The following is a 20,815-nucleotide window of genomic DNA, read 5'->3' as shown; positions in this document are numbered from 1 at the left end:
CACCCATCAAAAGGCACAGAGTGGGGGGATGGATCAGAAAACATAACCCAACCATATGCTGCTTGCAAGAATCCCATCTGACACAACAAGATAAACACAGAATTAAAGTGAAAGGATGGAAAACTATCATACAGGCTAAAGGACCACAAAAAAAGGCAGGAACAGCCATTCTCATCTCAGACACAATAGATTTTAAATTAAATAAAGTAATAAAAGATAGTCAAGGACATTACATAATTATTACAGGATCAACCAGCCAAGAAGACTTAACAATTATTAACATCTATGCACCCAATGAGGGACCATCTAAGTACATCAATCACCTACTGAAAGAACTTCAAAAATACATCAATAGTAATACAATAATAGTGGGAGGCTTTAACATCCCACTCTCACACTTAGACAGATCAACAAACCAGAGAATCAACAAAGATACAAGAGAATTAAATGAAGAGATTGACAGACTAGACCTCTTGGACATTTTCAGAGTACTTCACCCCAAAAAACTGGAATACACATTCTTTTCAAATCCACATAACACATACTCAAGGATAGACCACATGTTAGGCCACAAAGACAGCATCAATAAATTCAAGAACATTGAAATAATCCCAAGTATCTTCTCAGACCACAGTGGAGTAAAGCTAACATTTAACAACAAACAGAAAATTATTAAAAGTCACAGAATTTGGAAACTAAACAACATACTCCTTAAGAACCACTGGGTCAGAGGGTCACTCAAGCAGGAAATTCAAATGTTCCTGGAAACAAATGAAAATGAAGACACAACCTATCAAAATATTTGGGACACAGCTAAAGCAGTACTGAGAGAGAAACTTATAGCCATACAATCACATATTAAACACCAAGAAAAAGCTCAAATAAATGACCTTATTGCACACCTCAAGGACTTAGAGGAAGAGGAACAAAGTAACCCTAAAGCAACCAGAAGGAAAGAAATCACTAAAATTAGAGCAGAAATAAACATCAAAAATAAGAGAACCATACAAAAGATCAAGGAAGCCAAATGTTGGTTCTTTGAAAGATTAAACAAACTTGACAAACCCCTAGTCAGACTCACCAAACAAAAAAGAGAGAAGACTCAAATTAATATAATTGTAAATGATGAAAGAGATATCACAACTGACACCACAAATCCAGAAATCCAGAAAATCATTTAAAACTTCTATAAAGAACTATACACCATCAAGCTAAAGAATCTGGAAGAAATGGAACAATTCCTAGAAATATATGCCCTTCCAAAACTGAACCAAGAACTACAAAACCTAAATGAACCAATTATAGACAAAGAAATTGAAACCTTTATTAAGAATCTCCCCAACAACAGAAGTCCTGAACCAGATGGCTTCACAAACGAATTCTACAAAACTTTCAGGAAACAGTTAGCACTCATACTTCTTAAGCTTTTCCATAAGATTGAAGAAACAGGAATACTCCCTTCCACCTTTTATGAAGCCAACATCACCCTGATACCAAAAGCAGATAGGGACACAACAAAAAAGAAAAACTACAGACCAATATCTCTGATGAACATAAGATGCCAAAATATTAAACAAGATCTTGGCCAACCTGTTGTATGCTTTACATTGGGTTGTTCTAGCTCTCCCCCTGCCAAGAAAATTGGATCAGTCCTGCTAGTTTCACGGGCCCGCTTGGCCCCGCCCCAAGGAACCCCGAGAGGGTTCCAGAGTTGCAGAGTTAGAGAGTGCTTGGCTCCGTGGGGGAAAGAGGCAGCAGAATTCTATTTGGCGATTAGTTTGTCTTAGTTTATAAATTGTTGTTCCTGAATAAAGAAATACAGCTTCCCTGCCCAGCCATATGTCTCTGGTCGTCTCTGTTACCCGCCCATTAAGCTAGCCCAGCCAGCTGTAGCCTCCGAATTTTAACAACACCAACTGGATACAGCAGCACATCAAAAAGATTGTCCATCACGACCAAGTGGGATTCATCCCAGGAATGCAAGGCTGGTGCAACATCCATAAGTCAATCAATGCCATTCAACAGATCAATAAAAGCAAAGCCAAAAACCACATGATTATCTCAATAGATGCAGAGAAAGCCTTTGACAAAATTCAACACCCATTCATGCTCAAAACTGTACAAAAAATGGGAATAGATGGCAAATTCCTCAAGACAGTGGAATCCATATATAACAAATCTACAACCAACATTATACTCAATGGACAGAAGCTGAAAGCATTCCCTCTCAGATCGGGGACTAGACAGGACGGTCCACTGTCACCATTACTCTTCAACATAGTATTGGAAGTTCTTGCCATAGCAATCAGGCAAGAGAAAGAAATCAAAGGAATACAGATTGGAAGGGAAGAAGTCAAGCTCTCACTATTTGCAGATGATATGATAGCATACATAGAAAAACCTAAAGAATCCAGCAGAAAACTACCGGAAGTTATTAGGCAATATAGCAACGTATCAGGCTACAAAATCAATGTACAAAAATCAGTGGCATTTCTTTATGCAAACACTAAATCTGAAGATGAAGACATCCAGAAATCACTCCCATTTACTGTTTCAGCAAAATCAATAAAATACCTCGGAATAAAGTTGACCAAAGAAGTGAAAGACTTGTACACTGAAAACTATGAGTCGCTACTCAAGGAAATAGAAACTGATACCAAGAAATGGAAAGATATCCCATGCTCATGGATTGGAAGAATAAATATCATAAAAATGAATATTCTCCCCAGAGCCATATACAAATTTAATGCAATACCCATCAAAGTTCCACCATGCTTCTTTAAGAGAATAGAACAAACACTACATTCATTTTTCTGGAACCGGAAAACACCTAGAATTGCCAAAACCATCCTGAGAAAAAGAAACAGAAATGGAGGCATCACACTCCCAGATCTCAAACTATATTATAAAACCATCATCATCAAAACAGCATGGTACTGGAACAATATTAGGCACACAGATCAGTGGAACAGAATTGAAAGCCCAGAAATAAATCCCCACATCTATGGACATCTAATCTATGATAAGGTGATGGTATGCTTCTAAATTCTGCTTCTAAGACCCCTTCTGTTTCATTGGTTTAATCCCCCCATAACATTGTATTCTATTTACATAACCACTGATAACTAAGCACCTTCCTGCCTCTAGGGTATTGGTTTAATCCTCACTGTTTTTCCTTCTCCCCACCCCCTAGCCTCCATGCATCCTCTTCGGACCTGACTCTTCTGCCTCAGGATATATAAGGAGAAGATTGTGATTAGAGATAGCTTAGATTGTGCTGTGTTCCACATGAATAAAGACTGAGTCAGAGAAATGCAAATAAAGACAAAAATGAGATACCTATTCACTCCTGTGAGAATGTCATACATCAGAAAAGGTAACAGCAGCAAATGCTAGAGAGGGTGTGGGGTCAAAGAAACCCTCCTACACTGCTGGTGGGAATGTCAATTGGTCCAACCTCTGTGTAGGATAGTCGAGAACTCTCCGAAGGCTAGAAATGGACCTATCCTATGATCCTGCAATATCTCTCCTGGGGATATATCCTAGGGAACCCAACATATCCATCCAAAAATATCTGTGTACACATATGTTCTTAGCACCACAATTTGTAATAGCCAAAACCTGGAAGTAACCCAGGTGTCCAATAACAGATGAGTGGCTGAGCAACTTGTGGTATATATACACAATGGAATACTACTCAGCTGTAAAAAATGGTGACTTCACCTTTTTCAGCCGATCTTGGATGGACCTTGAATAAATCATGTTGAGTGAAATAAGTTAGAAACAGAAGGATGAATATGGGATGATCTCACTCTCAGGCAAAAGTTGAAAAACAAGATCAGAAAAGAAAACAGAAGTAGAACCTGAAATGGAATTGGCATATCGCACCAAAGTAAAAGACTCTGGGGTGGGTGGCTGGGGAGAATACAGGTCCAAGAAGGATTCAGAGGACCTAGTGGGGTTGTACTGTTATATGGGAAACTGGGGAATGTTATACATGTACAAACTATTGTACTTACTGTTGAATGTAAAACATTAACTCCCCGATAAAAAATAAAAAAATAACAATAAAAGACTGAACTGCGTACCACTCAGGCATGAGTCCCTAGTCATCTCTCTCTCCTGCCCACGAAGCTAGCTTGACAATAGGGGGGCCCAGAGTATTAAATGAAAGAAGAAGGCTCTCTTCAATAAATGGTTCTGTAAAAACTGGGTTGAAACATGCAGAAGAATGAAATTGAACCACTTTATCTCACTAGAAACAAAAATCAACTCCAAATGGATCAAAGACCTGGATGTTAGACCAGAAACAATCAAATACTTAGAGGAAAACATTGGTAAAACACTTTCCCACCTACACCTCAAGGATATCTTTGATGAAATAAACCCAATTGCAAGGAAGACTAAAGCAAAGACAAACCAACGGGGCTACATCAAATTGAAAAGCTTCTGCACAGCCAAAGAAACTATTAAACAAACAAAGAGACCCCTCACAGAATGGGAGAAGATCTTCACATGCCATACATCAGACAAGAAACTAATCACCAAAATATACAAAGAACTCAGCAAACTTAGCATCAAAAAAGCAAATGACTCCATCCAAAAACGGGCAGAGGATATGAACAAAACATGCACCTCAGAGGAGATCCAAAAGGCTAACAAACATATGAAAAACTGCTCCAGGTCACTGATTGTCAGAGAAATGCAAATTAAGACAACACTAAGATACCACCTCACTCCTGTAAGAATGGCATACATCAAAAAGGACAGCAGCAACAAATGCTGGAGAGGCTGTGGGGACAGAGGAACCATTCTGCACTGCTGGTGGGAATGTATATTGGTCCAGCCTCTGTGGAGAGCAGTCTGGAGAACTCTCACAAGGCTAGACATAGACCTTCCATATGACCCAGTAATTACTCTCCTGGGGATATAACCCAAGGATTCCATAATGCCCAACCAAAAAGATATGTATACATCTATGTTCATAGCAGCACAATTCATAATAGCTAAAACCTGGAAGCAACCCAGGTGCCCAATAACAGATGAGTGGCTGAGAAAGCTGTGGTATATATACACAATGGAATACTATACAGCTATGAAGAACAATGAACCCACCTTATCTGACCCATCTTAGACAGAGCTAGAAGGAATTATGTTAAATGAGCTACGTCAGAAAGATAAAGATGAGTATGGGATGATCCCACTCATCAACAGAAGTTGAGAAAGAAGATCTGAAAGGTAAACTAAAAGCAGGATCTGACTAAATTGAAAGTAGGGCACCAAAGTAAAAACCTGTGGTGAGGGGTAGACATGCGGCTTCCTGGGCTGGTGGGGGGTGTGTGTGGGTGGGATGGGACACAGTCTTTTGGTGGTGGGAATGGTGTTTATGTACACTCCTAGTAAAGTGTAGTCATATAAATCACTAGTTAATTAATATGAGAGGGGAAAAATAATTGAATGTCTCGAAGTTTTTAAAACACAGACTGAGTCTTTTTAATATATAGGCTGTGTAACTGATATGCAGACTCTCTCAAAAGCCTAGACCAAGTAGATAAGAAGCAACCGGTGGCACAGCTATATACAAGATACTGGGTACTGTACAGCAAACGCTAATAAAAGGACTTTTCAAAGTTAACCCAATTACCAAATAATGTGATGATAACATTAACTATCCATTGTCTTTTTGAACCCTAAGACAGCAGGAACCTCACATCTCCACTATAGAGCCTCTACTTCCCCCAGTCCTAGAACCTTTGGATAGGGCCCACTTTCCTGCATGCCTCTCCCAATCCATATCAAATAATATTGCATCTGCCGATCGCAACCTAATCAACACAACGATTGCCACCTCAACATGCTTCACCTCAGACTGTGTCCAGAGACTTCACGTGTGGAATGACAACCCTTCATTACTCGCGTGAGACCTTGCCTTTTATAGTATTCTCTAATTCCACCCCAGGTGGTTCACTTTCTAACAAAGTCCCAAAACCTAGATATAGACCAGGTTCTGTGAGAGAGAGCATATGTTCACACGTATCCATAAACTAGTGCAAAATATATACCTGAAAGCAGAAGTACACTTGAGTTTACAGTGAGTACCCCCCAACACTTCCTCTCCACTATTCCAAGCTTTGGGTCCATGATTGCTCAACAATTTGTTTGGTTTTTTATGTTAACTCTCTTTTCAGCCACCAGGTTCCAGATGCCATCAGGATGCCGGTCAGGCTTCCCTGGACTGAAGACCCCACCAATGTGTCCTGGAGCTCAGCTTCCCCAGAGACCCACCCTACTAGGGAAAGAGAGAGGCAGACTGGGAGTATGGATCGACCAGTCAGCGTCCATGTTCATCAGGGAAGCAATTAAAGAAGCCAGACCTTCCACCTTCTGCAACCCACAACGACCCTGGGTCCATGCTCCCAGAGGGATAGAGAATGGGAAAGCTATCAGGGGAGGGGAAGGGATATGGAGATTGGGTGGTGGGAATTGTGTGGAATTGTACCCCTCCTATCCTATGGTTTTGTTAATTTATCCTTTCTTAAAATAAAAAATAAATTTAAAAAGCATTAAAAAAATAAACCCCCTTCTATGACCCATCTTGAGCTCCATCCTTTCTATGGAGCTAGAAGGAATTATGTTAAGTGAGCTAAGTCAGAATGACAAAGATGAGTATGGAATGATCCCACTCATAAACAGAAGTTGAGAGAGAAGGACAGGGAAACTCAGAGTAGGAACCGACTGAGTTCGTAGTATGGCACCAAAGTAAAAATCTCTGGGTGGAGGATGAGAGTAGATGTTCATCCTCACTTGAGGTGGGGGACACAGACCTTTAGTGATGAGAATGGTGTTAATATACACTCCTATTAACTTACAGTCTCACAAATAACTATTTAATTAACAGGAGTGGGAAAATGGATTGAATGTCTCAAACTTTTTGATGCATAGACCATAGGCTAAGTATATATTCTTTTAATCTAAGCACTTAAGACTTCAAACTGGTAATCAGATTGAATTTTAACAGTGGGCTCAAATTGTTAATAAATTTCTAACAGTGACTTGTTCTTTGAAATATTAAGTCTCCTAAAAGCTTAGACCAGGGTAAACAGAAGCAACTGGTGGCATTACTTTATAAGATACAGCTATATATACACATAGCATAAAAGGATACAAATCCTAACAATGGGATTTTCAAAGTTAACCAATTGTAAATAATTTGGTTATAGCAATAACTATCTGTCGCCTTCTTAAACTCTAAGACAGCAAGAACCTTCCCCTTTCTCTATAAAGCCCATACATCTCCTAGTCCAGAAATCTCTACGGTGTGGCTCACTTTCCTGCATCTTCTCTCAAGTCATAGTAACTGCATCTTCTGATTCCAACCTAATCAATGCAGCCAGTACAACCTCAGCATGCTTCACTTTGAACTGTGTCCAGAGACTTCAGGCAGGGAATGTCAACCATTCAGCTTCATTACTCTGCCACCAGGTTCAGATGATACCATGATGCCAACCTGACTTCCCTGGGCAGATGACCCACCAATGTGTCTTGGAGCCCCGCCTCCCCAGATCCCTGCCCCACTAGGGAAAAAGAGAGACAAGCTGGGAGTATGGTTTCACCTATCAATGCCCATATTCAGCGGGGAAGAAATTACAGAAGCCAGACCTTCCACCTTCTGCACCTCATAATCATCCTGGGTCCATACTCCCAGAGGGATAAAGAATAGGAAAGCTTTCAAGGGAGGGGATTGGATACGGAATTCTGGGGCTGGGAATTTTGTAGAATTGTACCCTTTTATTCTATAGTCTTGTCAATATTTCCATTTTATAAATAATTTTTTAAATCCTCCTTACTTGAATTTGTTTCTTTCTTCTCGTTCTATTCTTTGCAGCCGTTCTTCTCTCTCCTGCCGCCGCCGCTCTCGTTCTGCTGCCAAGGACTCTTGATGCTGTTTAAAGGATGACGTCAGAAGGTTGCTTGGTGGTGTCCTAAAGGTACGAGTACAAGTTTTATTTGTGTGGTCTATAATTTAAAGTGTGGAAAAAGCAACTGGTCAAATTGAGGGTCAGGAGGCTGGGCAGTGGAACACCCATGGAGCATGTTATGTTCCCATGCTCAAGGGCCTGGGTTCAAGCCCCACGTCCCCACCTGCGAGGGGTAGGGGGAGATGTGAAACAGTACTGCAGATGCCTCTTTTTCTATCTTTCTGTATCCCCCTTTCCTCTCAATTTCTCTCTGTCACTTTCAACAAAGAGAGAAAAAATATGGCTGATTCACCTAATAGGCAATGAGCCCTAGCAATAATGCCAGGCAAGAACACAAACAAGCCAAGAGTCTTTCTCAGCTGAGGGATGCTGGTTAGGGAGCATGCTCAAGTGTCTCCAGTCTTCTATTTTAGGACTTTCACTTGTAAATGGAGAGAAGTGACCTATTCAGTATACAGGGAAGAGCAAAATGGTGCAAACATTTGTGAAGCATCAAGCACTGTGCTTGGAATACAGTTGTAAAGCATTTGAAGAATAGGCTCAAATTGGTCCACCTGTGATGGAGAGCAGTCTGGAGAACTCTCAGAAGGCTAGAACCACTTCTACCCCATGACCAAACCCACCCTATGCTCTGACCAAACCTGCAGTTCCTCTCCTGGGGATAGATCCTAAGGAACCCAATATACTCATCCAAAAAGATCTGTGTATACATATGTTCACAGCACCACATTTTTTTCAATGTCTTTATTGGGAGGTTAATGTTTTACAGTCAACAGTAAAATACAATAGTTTGTACATGCACAACATTTCCATATAACAATACAACCCCCACTAGATCCTCCTCTGCCATCATGTTTCAGGACCCTCATCCTCACCCCCACCCTAAAGTCTTTTACTTTGGTGTAATACACCTACTCCAGTCCAAGTTCTGCTTAGTGTTTTCCCTTCTGATAACAGCACAATTTGTAGTAGCCAAAAACCTGGAAGCAACCCAGGTGTCCAACAACAGATTAGTGACTGAGCAAGTTGTGGTCTACAGACACAATGGAAGCTATAAAAAAATGGTGAATTCAGCTAGTTCACCTCAATTTGGATGGAGCTTGAAGGAATCATGTCAAGTGGGATCAGCCAGAAACAGAAGAAGAATATGGGATGAGCTCACTCATAGACAGAAGTTGAAAAACAAGATCAGAAGGGAAAACACTAAGCAGGGCTTGAACTGGAGTTGGTGTATTGCACCAAAGTAAAAGACTCTGGTATGGGGGGAGGGTTCAGGTACTGGAACATGATGGCAAAGGAGGACCTAGAAGGAGCTTAATTGTTATGTGGAAAACTAAGAAACATTACACATGTACAAACTACTATATTTTACTGTTGACTGTAAACCATTAATCCCCCCCCAAAAAATGACAGAGTGCATTCAGATTGTACGGGGGGGGGGGGGCATGTCCCAAGTCACTGCCTCAAAAAAAAGTAAAAATTCAGCCAGCATGGTAAATTCTTCTCCTTATAAAAAAAACTTCAGCAGATCTCTATCGTCCATAGTAAGCTTTTCAGGAAACTGCCGAAAGTAAATTAAACGGAAGTTGCTGTGATAAATACCAGCTATGGTACGAAGCAATAGTCACTTGGACTTAGAAAACCTGAGTGATGGGGGCTGGGCAGTAGCACACCAGGTTAAGTGCACATAATACTAAGTGTAAGGAACCACATAAGTATCCCAACGGTTTGAGCCTTTGGTTCCCCACCTGCAGAGGGCTCGCTTCACAAGCAGGTCTGCAGGTGTCTATGTATCTCTCCCTCTATCTCCCTCTCCCCTTTCAGTTTATCTCTGTCTTATCCAATAATAATTTTTAAAAAAGGCTGCCAGGAGCAGTGCAGGCACTGAGCCCCAGCAATAACCCTGGAGACAAAAAACAAACAAACAACAAAAAAAAAAACACCCTGAGTGACCAATAGCTTAACCTCTCTGAGCATCAGCTTACTTCCTTATAAACTGAAGAAAATATTGGATCCAAATATTGACTTCTGAATTTCTTGAGGAGGAGCTACAGTTATCTGGTGGGAAGAAGACAGGAAAGTATCAGAAGAATCAGGAAATCTGACACCTGCTAGGCACCCTTTTCATCTCCATGGATATAAAAAAACAGCCACTACAGAGAAAAGAGGTATGAACTGCAGAGGAAAGACACTGGCCTTGAACTTATACAAAAATAAAGGATATTTTCCTTTAAGCAACAAGTGGGAGAGCAGGTGACTTTCTCAGGTACTAGGTGGAAAAGGGTTGAGTTTCTTCAATCTCAGTCCTTCCTACTCATGAAATATGACAAAGCTTAAATAAGAGTCTATGCATTCATTAGCATCTGGGCCACAGTAACCAGCTGATAGTACTTTATACTGGAAAGTAAACATATGGGGGGGGGGCTTGAGTTGCAGTCACCAGGGGTAGGAATATAACTGCTCATTCACATCTCAAGGGGCCAGAGTGGGCTGTCGCTTGGATCTGAACCTGGGAATCATGGCCACTGGATGATTCAGTTGTTGGGACTACATGCCATACTGGAAAGCGCCTGGAAAGCTGATGTCATCTAAGTTACACCCAAAGCAGGTGCAGCCAAGTGAAGTCGAATAGGAAGGCAGGTGGAGAGGGAAGGCTCTGCAAAGGAGTGGATTATACACTCTGAGCAAGAGGAATTCAATATTTAATCTTGGCCATACCAGAGCCCAGGTTTTGCCCCAGAAAATTCCCAGCTGGTCAAAGTCTCCCTTGCTGAAATGTCTCAGACAGTAACTCTATTTCACTGAATCGCTGGTGTTTGAAGTTAATGTGGTTTGCCAACTATTTTATACTTGGCTCTTTCATTCCTTACAAACTGTTGTTCCCAGTCTTGTTATCCTCTTTGTGAACGAAGAAACTGAGACATGGAGATATTTACGACATACTAGCCTGTAAGGTCAGTACCCCAGCCATTAATAAATGTGCCTCGTAGAAAACTGGAGAGGAACGAAGAAATCTCATTTTATCAAGTCTCACTCTTGGTGGACAATCATTCTGGAAGGCAGTTTGGTCATTTTTTTTTTTCCTCCAGGGTTATTGCTGGGCTCGGTGCCTGCACCATGAATCCACCGCTCCTGGAGGCCATTTTTTCCCCCTTTTTGTTGCCCTTGTTATTGTAGCCTCGTTGTGGTTATTATTATTGCCATTCTTGATGTTGTTCGTTGTTGGATAGGACAGAGAGAAATGGAGAGAGGAGGGGAAGACAGACAGGGGAGAAAGATAAACACCTGCAGACCTCCCCTGCAGGTGGGGAGCCGGGGGCTTGAACCGGGATCCTTTCGCCGGTCCCTGCGCTTTGCACCACATGCGCTTAACCCACTGCACCACCGCCCGACCCCCAGTTTGGTAATTTTTAAAGAAGCTAAACCTGCATCTACTATGTGGCCCAATCATTTTGTTTGTATGTGCTTAAAAGAAATGCAAGTGCAACTTCTATGCATAGACTTAGATGAAAATAGAAGCTGCGTATAAGTCCATCAACAGGTAAAGTGTGGGCTACCCATAAGTAGACTACTACTCAATGATAAAAAAAGGATAAACTGTTGAAACCAACTAAATAAATATGCCTCAAAACAATTATATTAGTTGAAAGAAACCACCTCCCAAAGGGCTCTGGCAGGCAGTGGTGTACCTGTTTGAGCACCCTCATTACCATGCCTAAGGACCTGGGTTCAAGCTCCCACTCCCCACCTGCAGGGGGGACTCTTCACAACTGGTGAAGAGTTTGTTATCTGATCTGTTATCTTTCTCTCTCATCTCTCTATCTTTCCCTTCCCTCTCAATTTCTCTCTGCCCTATCAAAGAAAATAGAGGGAAAAAAAAAGAAAGAAAGAAAGAAAGAAAGAAAGAAAGAAAGAAAGAAAGAAAGGAAAAAATGACCACTAGGAGCTGTGGATTCATTGCTGGCACTGAACCCCAGTGATAATCCTAGTGACAAAAATAAAATAATAAAAAAGTAAACTACCTCCTCAAGAGTGGATACTACATGATTTCATTCATAGAAAACTCTGAAAAAATGCAAACTAAGTCATAATGACTAAAAGCAAATCATGGTTGCTCAGAGCATGGGGACAGTTGTGATCACAAGAAAGGCAGAGAAAATACTTGGGGTGATGGGTACGTATGTCATCATGACTGTGGAAGGGGATCCACTGGGGCACATGTTAAGACGTATGCAGGTTTTACATGCCAATTATACTCCAAAATACATGCTCCAGGGTGGGGAAGATAGTATAATGGTTACTGCCAAAAGATTTTCATGCCTGAGGCTCCAAAGACCCAGGTTCAATCCCCTGCATCATCATTAACCAGAGGTGAGCAGTGCTCTAGTCTCTCTCTCTTTAAAATAAAATGAATAAAATACATAAAAATAAACTTTAAAAGTACATGTTTATTTTGTCATTATAAGTTTGGTAAAACTACTTGTAAAAGAAGTGAATCTTTCAGCATGTATTTTCAAAATTCATAGTGTCTGGTTACATATTAACAAAAATTACAGTAAATTTACAAATCATTTGAAACAACCACTTAGTTCACAAGTAGATAAACTGATATGAAGACTAAAACTTAAAGAATAGAAAGGGGAAACACAAAGTAAAACTTGGACTGGATCTGGTGTATTGCACCAAAGCAAAGGACCCTGGGGAAGGAGGACGGGGGGGGGAGGTTGGGGAGGGGGTTGGGGTCCTGCTGCATGATGGTGATAAAGAACTGAAGCTGGGGTGAGAGTGTTTTGCAGACACCTATCATGGGGAGGTGAGAAATTTTATCCATGTGCCAATAAGTGCATGGTAAATCATTAATCCCCCCCCCAGATAAAACAAAAGTCTAAAACACCAATAAAGCAGGAGGTCACCAATTTAATGACCACAGAAGAATCTGTTTGGCCTTCAGAGCTATTTCTCCACTCCCAGGCTAAAATGAGCAAGCCTCAGACTCAACCCTTAGAAATAGGCTCCCGGGAGTCGGGCTGTAGCGCAGCGGGTTAAGTGCAGGTGGCACAAAGCACAAGGACCGGCATAAGGATCCCGGTTCGAACCCCGGCTCCCCACCTGCAGAGGAGTCGCTTCACAGGCGGTGAAGCAGGTCTGCAGGTGTTTATCTTTCTCTCCTCCTCTCTGTCTTCCCCTCCTCTCTCCATTTCTCTCTGTCCTATCCAACAACTACAACAACAATAATAACTACAACAATAAAAAACAACAAGGGCAACAAAAGGGAATAAATAAATAAAATAAATATTAAAAAAAAAAGAAATAGGTTCCCATATGACATCATCTCCCTAGATAATAACTTGGATCCACCTGCATATCAGATTTCAGGCTCAGGGGAAAAAAAAGAAAAAGGAGAAAAAAAACTAGTAAAGCCACATGCCCTTTGGAATTTAAAATATGCCTACTAGCTATCTACAAAATGGAGGACCCCCCCCCCCAACTCTTCATCTGCACTATTCCAGCCTTTAGGTCAACAATTTGTTTGGCTTTGTATGTTCACTCTCTTTTCAGCCACCAGGTTCCAGGTGCTAGGATGATGCCAACCAGACTTCTCTGGACAGACAACCCCACCAATGTGTCCTGAAGCTCCCCTTCCCCAAAGCCCTTCCCCACTAGGGAAAGAGAGAGACAGGCTAGGAGTATGGATCGACCTGCCAATGTCCATGTTCAGTGGGGAAGCAATTACAGAAGCCAGACATCCCATCTTCTGCATCCCACAATGACCCTGGGTCCATACTCCCAGAGGGTTAAAGAATAGGAAAGCTATCAGGGGATGGGATGGGATACAGAGTTCTGGTGGTGGGAATTGTGAGAAGTTGTACCCCTCTTATCTTATGGTTTTGTCAATGTTTCCTTTTCATAAATTAAAAAAAATTTCAAAAAAGAAGTTACACTAGCCAAAAAAAAAAAAAAAAAAAAAAAAAAGAAAGGAAGGAAGGAAGGAAGGAAGGAAGGAAGAAAGAAAGAAAGAAAGAAAGAAAGAAAGAAAGAAAGAAAGAAAGAAAGAGGCTCCCAGGGGGTTAAAGAGTAAGTAAACTAACAGGGGAGGGAATGGGATATGGAGTTTCAGTGGCAGGAATTCTGTGGAGTTGTACCTCTCTTATCCTATGGTCTTGTCAGTGTTTCCATTTTATAAATAAAAACTAAAAACTGAAAGAAAAAAAAAAGGGGGGGTGGCACAGTCAGCTTTTCTTAACCTAGCTCGCCAGGTTATCTCTGAAGTCATATTCTATGTTCTTTACCATCATATTATGCTATCTCTAAATAAGCAAATAAGTAAGAATAAATATGGAAAAAAAAGAAATAGGCAACTTCTGAGGCTGGGTAGTAGTGCACAAGATGCAAAGCACAAGGACTGGCGCAAGAATTCCCGCTTGAGACCCTTGGCTCCCCACCTGCAGGGGGGGTCACTTCCCAAATGGTGAAGCAGGTCTGCAGGCATCTATCGTCTATCTTTCTCTCCCCCCCCCCCGTCTTCCCCTCCTCTCTCAATTTCTTTCTGTCCTATCCAACAACAATAGCAATAACAACAACAACAACAAGGGCAACAAAAATGGGAGGAGAACCTCCAGGAGCAATGAATTCATAGTGCAGGCACCAAGCCCCAGTGATAACCCTGGAGGCAAAAAAAAAAAAAAAAAAAAGAAAGAAAGAAAGAAGAGAAGAGAAGAGAAGAGAAAAGAAAAGAAAAGAAAAGAAAAGAAAAGAAAAGAAAAGAAAAGAAATAGGCAACTTTCCTCCTTGACTAGTACTTTTATCCCCATGATATCCGCCATCCCAGACAGGGTGGGTTTAGATTTCCTCTGAGTTCTCCTCTCTAGCCTGTTTGCGTGCAGAGCTGAGCTTCCTGACCCAGAGAGGGTGCAGAAGGGTTCGCCAGCAATGTTCATGTCCAGCAAAGAAGCAATTGCAGAAGCCATCCTCCTGCACTCCATCAAGAATTTTGGTTCATAGTCCCAGAGAGGGAAATATTAAGGGAAGATGACCAGAGGGCTCAGAATCCCTACTCCACCAGCATCTGGAATGTTTTTTTTCACCAAGAATCTTTGTCTTTATCCCATCACTAAAATGGAAGAGAATCTGGAAAACACCAGAGGAAGTCAGGTACTGTTTCATTTATTTGAGTGGGAAGAGGAAAAAAGAAAGAACACTGGGGGGCTGGGTGGTAGTGCAGTGGGTTAAGCGCACTTGGCGCGAAGCGCAAGGACAGACGTAAGGATCCCGGTTAGAGCCCCCAGCTCCCCACCTTCAGGGAAGACACTTCACAAGCAGTGAAGCAGAACTGCAGGTGTCTATCTTTCTCTCCCCCTCTCTGTCTTCCCCTCCTCTCTCCATTTCTCTCTCTGTCCTATCCAACAATGACGACATCAACAACAACAGTAACTACAACAACAATGAAAAACAACAAGGGCAATAAAAGGGAAAATAAAGAAAAAAAAAGAAAGGACACTCAGAAGTAGTAATAGGTATAGAAATGACTTAGAAAGGAAGTGTATATAGATGGTCAATACACAACACACACAACACACACACACGTATGAAAGAGAGAAAGGCAGACAGTTAGACTTAGATATATAGTCAACCCACATCTGTGACCTGGGGAGAACTACTACAGTTTCTGCTGGGGGGAGTGGGGACACAAAACTCTGGTGGCATGGAATTCTACCTTAACTATCTTATAATTTTTAAAATCACGATTAAACCATTAATATTTTTTAAAAGAAACTATTTGCTGCTGGCTTTCTTTATCTTCTGTCCCTGTCACTAGAGAGTGAGGTCAATGAACTAAAGGGCAAGGTCTGACTCCTGCAGTACCTAATTTTGGACCCCACAGAGTCCCATAAAAACCAGTGTTGGCACATTATGGGTACTCAATAAATATTTGCTGGTTAGATTCAAGAGCATGTAGAGTATAATGTGTGTGAGTGTGCTTTTTTAAATCAGATAAAATGACTTTGCATTGACAAAGATTATAGGTTGAAGCAGGGTAGGGAGTGGTTCTGTCAATACTTGCCTTTTTCTACCCAGACATGTATGCAGAGACAGATGCATAAGATGTACACATACACAGTTTGCAAAATCAGCCTAGGAATCCAGTCTCTTCCACTGTAAAGTTTATATATTCAGCAAATACTATTATTAGGGAAAAAAATGAGTGGCCCAGGAATAGATTTTTCTGAAGGCAAAACTTCCCTTTTGCTACTGATTTTTAGTCTATAATTTTAATCTGTAATCTTTGTACAATGCAAGTACAAAGCTACTATGGATGGTAAGAGCTGGAAAGCTAGTCACTGGACTGTTCTACAAATGGGGGTGAGACAGTTTATTGCAATGAAGACCCAGTAATGTCTACAGGTGGGTCTTGGTGTTTCAGCTGTGCTTTCTTGATGAGTGATATTTACAAGTACTTATTACAGATCTCACCTAAGCATTCCATATATACAAATTTTTCACTTCCAAAAGGAATTAACAATACATATCTCATAAGGCTGCTACGTAACCCTTTATGCAAACAAAAGTGAGATAATGACCTAATTAAAAAAATCTTTTCTAATTTTACTTTGCCAAAGGAGAAAACAGTATTCAGAGAGGTTGAAGGCTAGGCATCTTCATCCTGTGAATGTGTGGGACCCAGACCCAATACCCTGGACCACTGTAGGCTTGTGAGCTCTGTTGTGGAAACTGAAGAACAAATGCACAATGAATCAAAGAGGCTGAGAGCTGAAACAGAGATAAAGGAACCCACAAGGAAGTCCTAACTTATTCTGCCTGGGAAAGTGTGAAGATTTCCACGGAACACTTATTTGTTCTTGGAAACAAACTCTGTTTTACTTTATTCTTGGAAGGTGAGAGTGGACTGAAAGAAGAAAGGAGGCTAGACAAAGAACAAATTAGTGCACAGGAAGGGGCCTCAGAAGAGCCTGCTGTGTTCCTATATGTGTTCCTATCATGTTATTATAAGGAATGAGGCTTAGCAGGTGGTACAGTGCTGAAGGGTTGTACTTGGAAGCAGGATGTCCTAAATTCAATCCCTGGCATCACATGTGCCAGAGTGAGCTCTGGTTCTCTGTCTCTCTTATGTCAAACATTTTTTTAAAGTAGAGGGAGTACAGGAGATGCTGATGAGTGACAAAGCTGGAAGACGTGTGCAGGACCCAAACATACAGATCTACAGGTAATGATCCTCATCTCTGGAGAACAGACAATGGGCCTCAGCCCATGTCTCCAGAAAGGAAAAGTCACCTGCTCAGATCTATTTTTCAGACACACAAGACACATCATTACAAGATACAGTTGAAGTGTGGTATACAATCATGCTCCACCACCCTCTAGTGGCAGAACCAGAAGATCAAGCAAACCACCAGGAAATAGTCTCTACTGTAAGCAATACTGTGAAGGAAGTGAAACTTCATATAACACACACACACACACACACACACACACACACACACACACACACACAGAGAGAGAGAGAGGCACGGAGAGGCAGAGAGACAGAACATCAAAGTTGGGAGCCTAGTACAGATATTTCCTTCCCATGTGGATCACCTTTCAGGTAAAAGGTCTGTAAAATCGAGCCACAGATGTAAGAGAAATTGCAGTCTGTCCAGTGTGTGGTGGTAAAGGAGAGAAATAAGAAAATGGGGGAGGGGAGCAAGTGGTGGTGCACCGGGTTAAGCACACATAGTATAAAGCGCAAAGACCTTTTGCAAGGATATGGGTTCCAGTCTTTGGCTCCCCACCTGCAGGTGGGACGCTTCACAAGCAGTGAAGGCGATCCACAGGTGTCTGTCTTTCTCTCTCCCTCTATATGTCCTCTTCCACTCTCAATTTCTCTCTGTCATATCCAATAAAATGGAAAAAAGTGGCTGCCTGGAGCAGTGGATTCATAGTGTTGGCACAGAGCCCCAGCAATAACTCTGGAAAAAGAAAGAAAAAAAAAAAAGAGAAGGAGTTAAGGAAATAAGAGTGGTTTCATATATTTATTCAAACCTGGTCCTGAAGAGCTGAGAGTATTTAGAAAAAATTCAAGTTTTAGAGAGAAAACATGTACACGAGGGAAGGGTAAATAGAGAGAAAGAGAAGAAATGGTAAAGATTAGGGCTCAACCTGGGCCAGAAAGCTCTGGAAACCAGGGTACATGGGAGGTAGTGGTGGCAACCAGCTTTGTGAGCTGCCAGAAGGATGGTTTAAGGATGAAGTCAAATAGAGCTGACCTGGAGTTGTCACAGACCAGCTCTGCATCTGTCCCCAGATACATAGAGATCTTGAACTATGTTAACGATCTCAAGAATAGTGAGAAGAATTTCAGATTCAAAACATGTGGGGGAAGGAATCTCTAGTGTCTACTGAGTACTGTGGGTCTCCCTGCAGGGTCAAGGACTGACAGAGTCCAGGTCCCTGAACCCCCCCTCCCCCCCACTGCTCCATGAAGCTGCAGTCGGGAAGCCAGGTTCTACTGCAAGATTTATCCCATTAGTAGGAATGGTACTTCTCCTGTGCACTTTGGATGTAACACAATTAAGACCACATTTTGCCTTGCGGGGACTTAGTGTTTGTAACAAGATTGTTATCAGGAACGAGGACAAGCAAGTGGGAAGGCTCCTTGCTACACAGTATACAGAGCATAGCATTTCTTTGAGCATCAATGAATTAGTTTGCATCGTATTTTCTATTTTCTATTGGTAGTTGTGGACAGAGTGGCTTTAACTGTGGTCATATAGAAGAGCTACACTAACTGTGTTCTCATAAAGAGGTAATGCCTTTCACATGCTATTCAGGACATACTTAGTAGTGTTTGGGCTATTTTTTTTTTAATCTACCTTGATCAACCAACTAAAAAAATTAATAGAGCCCCATTGGGTAATAGACCTTCACTGACACAATTTTTAAAGTACTATGTATATTAAGTCATGAAAAACAGCCAGCAAAAATTTGGGCTCCGGGGCTGAGGAGATAGCATAATGGCTGTGACAAAGACTTTCATGCCCGAAGCTCTAAGGTCCCAGGTTCCTCCTATTCCTCTGTTCCTCTTCCTCCTCCTGCTGCTGCTGTTGCTACTACTACTACCATTATTATTATTCGGGATACAGAAAACCACATAGGTCTTATAGTTGGATAAAGTAGTGATTTGAAAACCATTCAATCAGTATCTCAAGGCACACAGAGACACACATGAAGAAATAACAAAAGCCATAGCAGAATATGAAATCCACAAGGAGGAAGAAATTGGGAAGAGGAAGACGGGTACTTTGTCTTACTTTCTTACACTAAGAGTAATCATGAAAGGTCCACCAAGCAGATAAAAAAAAATATTAAAGCTATAGTAACTAAAAACAGGCAGAAAGTCCATGGAAACAGAAACCTTGATTCTGAAGACAGAGTTACCATATGGATGGATGGTGGAGATAGCTAGTCAAGAAGGCCACCTTCAGAGTGAGTTCCCACCAGAGGAGCTTGGGCTGGGAGAAGTCACCACCATACAGGCCAGATGTCTACTCTCCCAGTCCTAGATATTTGGATCCATTGTCTCCAAACACTTTCTCTAACTCAGCACTATCAATAACCATACAAAAGTTCCACAAAGGCTGATAACAAAAATAATAGGACTGATCTGAAGTAGTTGTGGCTGTAATGAAAGGGCTACTGGTAGAATTGCAAAGACAAAAACTAGGCAAAGGACAGTACAACTTTTGACAGCCTAGAATGGCTGATAAGAGAAGGTGAAGACCAGGGAAGAGATGGGAGCAGTCACGAGACAACAGAAAACATGTCCACATAAGCAAATCTGTACACTTGTTGGCACCAGACAAAACTACTGAGAAATGATGGGCTGTTTAATATTAATACTGTATTCAAACATGTGAACAAATTTTAAGTTGGACCTCTATCTCATATTACATGCCAGATAGATAAAATCTCTGTGAAAATTGTAGCTATAGAAGTCCTAGAAGCAACCTTGCAAGCAAAAGCTTTTTCCAAGAGAACCCAAGACCCACAAGATAGAAACACTTACTACATGTCTTTATTTGTTTTTAAGCTTAACAAATTTAACTCATAAGATTTAAAGATTTCTGAAAGGTAACTACACAGCACATGGAAGCCAGGGATACATACAGTTCCAAGTTTAGTTCTCTGTCCCACACTAGCCAGAGTGATTCTATGGGTCTCTCTGTCACTCTGCCTCTGTCTCTCTCTTGTTAGTAAATATAACTTTAAGGGGAAGGAGGTAGTGAACACATTGCAGTGCTCAAGGACTCCAAGTCCCTGATCCCCACCTGCAAGGGGAAAGCTTCACAAGTAAGTGGTGAAACAGTGCTATAGACGTCTCTCTGTATTTACTTGTTTTAGAAAGATTTATTTTATTTATTCAATAAAAAAAATGAAAATGGAAGGGGAGATAGGAAGAGAGAAGAAGAGATATCTGCAGCCCTGCTTCACCACTCATGAAGCTTTCCCACTGTAGGTGGGGACCAGGGGCTTGAATTTGGGTCCTTATGAATTATAGCATGTTCCTTCAACCAGGTGCTCCACACCCAACCCCTAAAAGTGTTCTTTTGTTTGTTTGCTTGTGTGTTTGTTTACCAGAGTACTATTCAGCCCTGGATGATAGTGTCTCCAGGGACTGAGACTAGGACATCAGAGTCTCAGACATGAAAGTTTTTGCATAACCATTATGCTATCTACCTCACCATCTGTCTCCCTCTCTATCTCCCCTACCTCTCTCAATTTCTCCCAGTCTTATAAAATAAAAAAGGAAAAAGAAATGCTGATGGGAGTGGTGGATT

The 20,815-nt window shown here is 41.4% G+C and overlaps 1 protein-coding gene across 18 annotated transcripts in view; it reads right to left on the bottom strand.

Moving 5' to 3' along the window:
* FHOD3 (formin homology 2 domain containing 3) overlaps nt 1–20,815 on the bottom strand; it is a 588,579-nt gene that overhangs the window by 115,671 nt on the left and 452,093 nt on the right. For all 18 annotated transcript variants that reach the window (XM_060173747.1, XM_060173744.1, XM_060173740.1 and 15 more), the window contains one exon: nt 7,848–7,982. In XM_060173747.1, coding sequence (XP_060029730.1) covers nt 7,848–7,982 — 135 coding nt within the window. The remainder of the gene's footprint in view (nt 1–7,847; nt 7,983–20,815) is intronic.

This window comes from Erinaceus europaeus, chromosome 15, assembly GCF_950295315.1.
Source record: "Erinaceus europaeus chromosome 15, mEriEur2.1, whole genome shotgun sequence".
NCBI lineage: Eukaryota > Metazoa > Chordata > Mammalia > Eulipotyphla > Erinaceidae > Erinaceus > Erinaceus europaeus.
The sequence above is the reverse complement of the archived record's forward strand: the minus strand, read 5'-3'. Positions and strand labels throughout refer to the sequence as shown.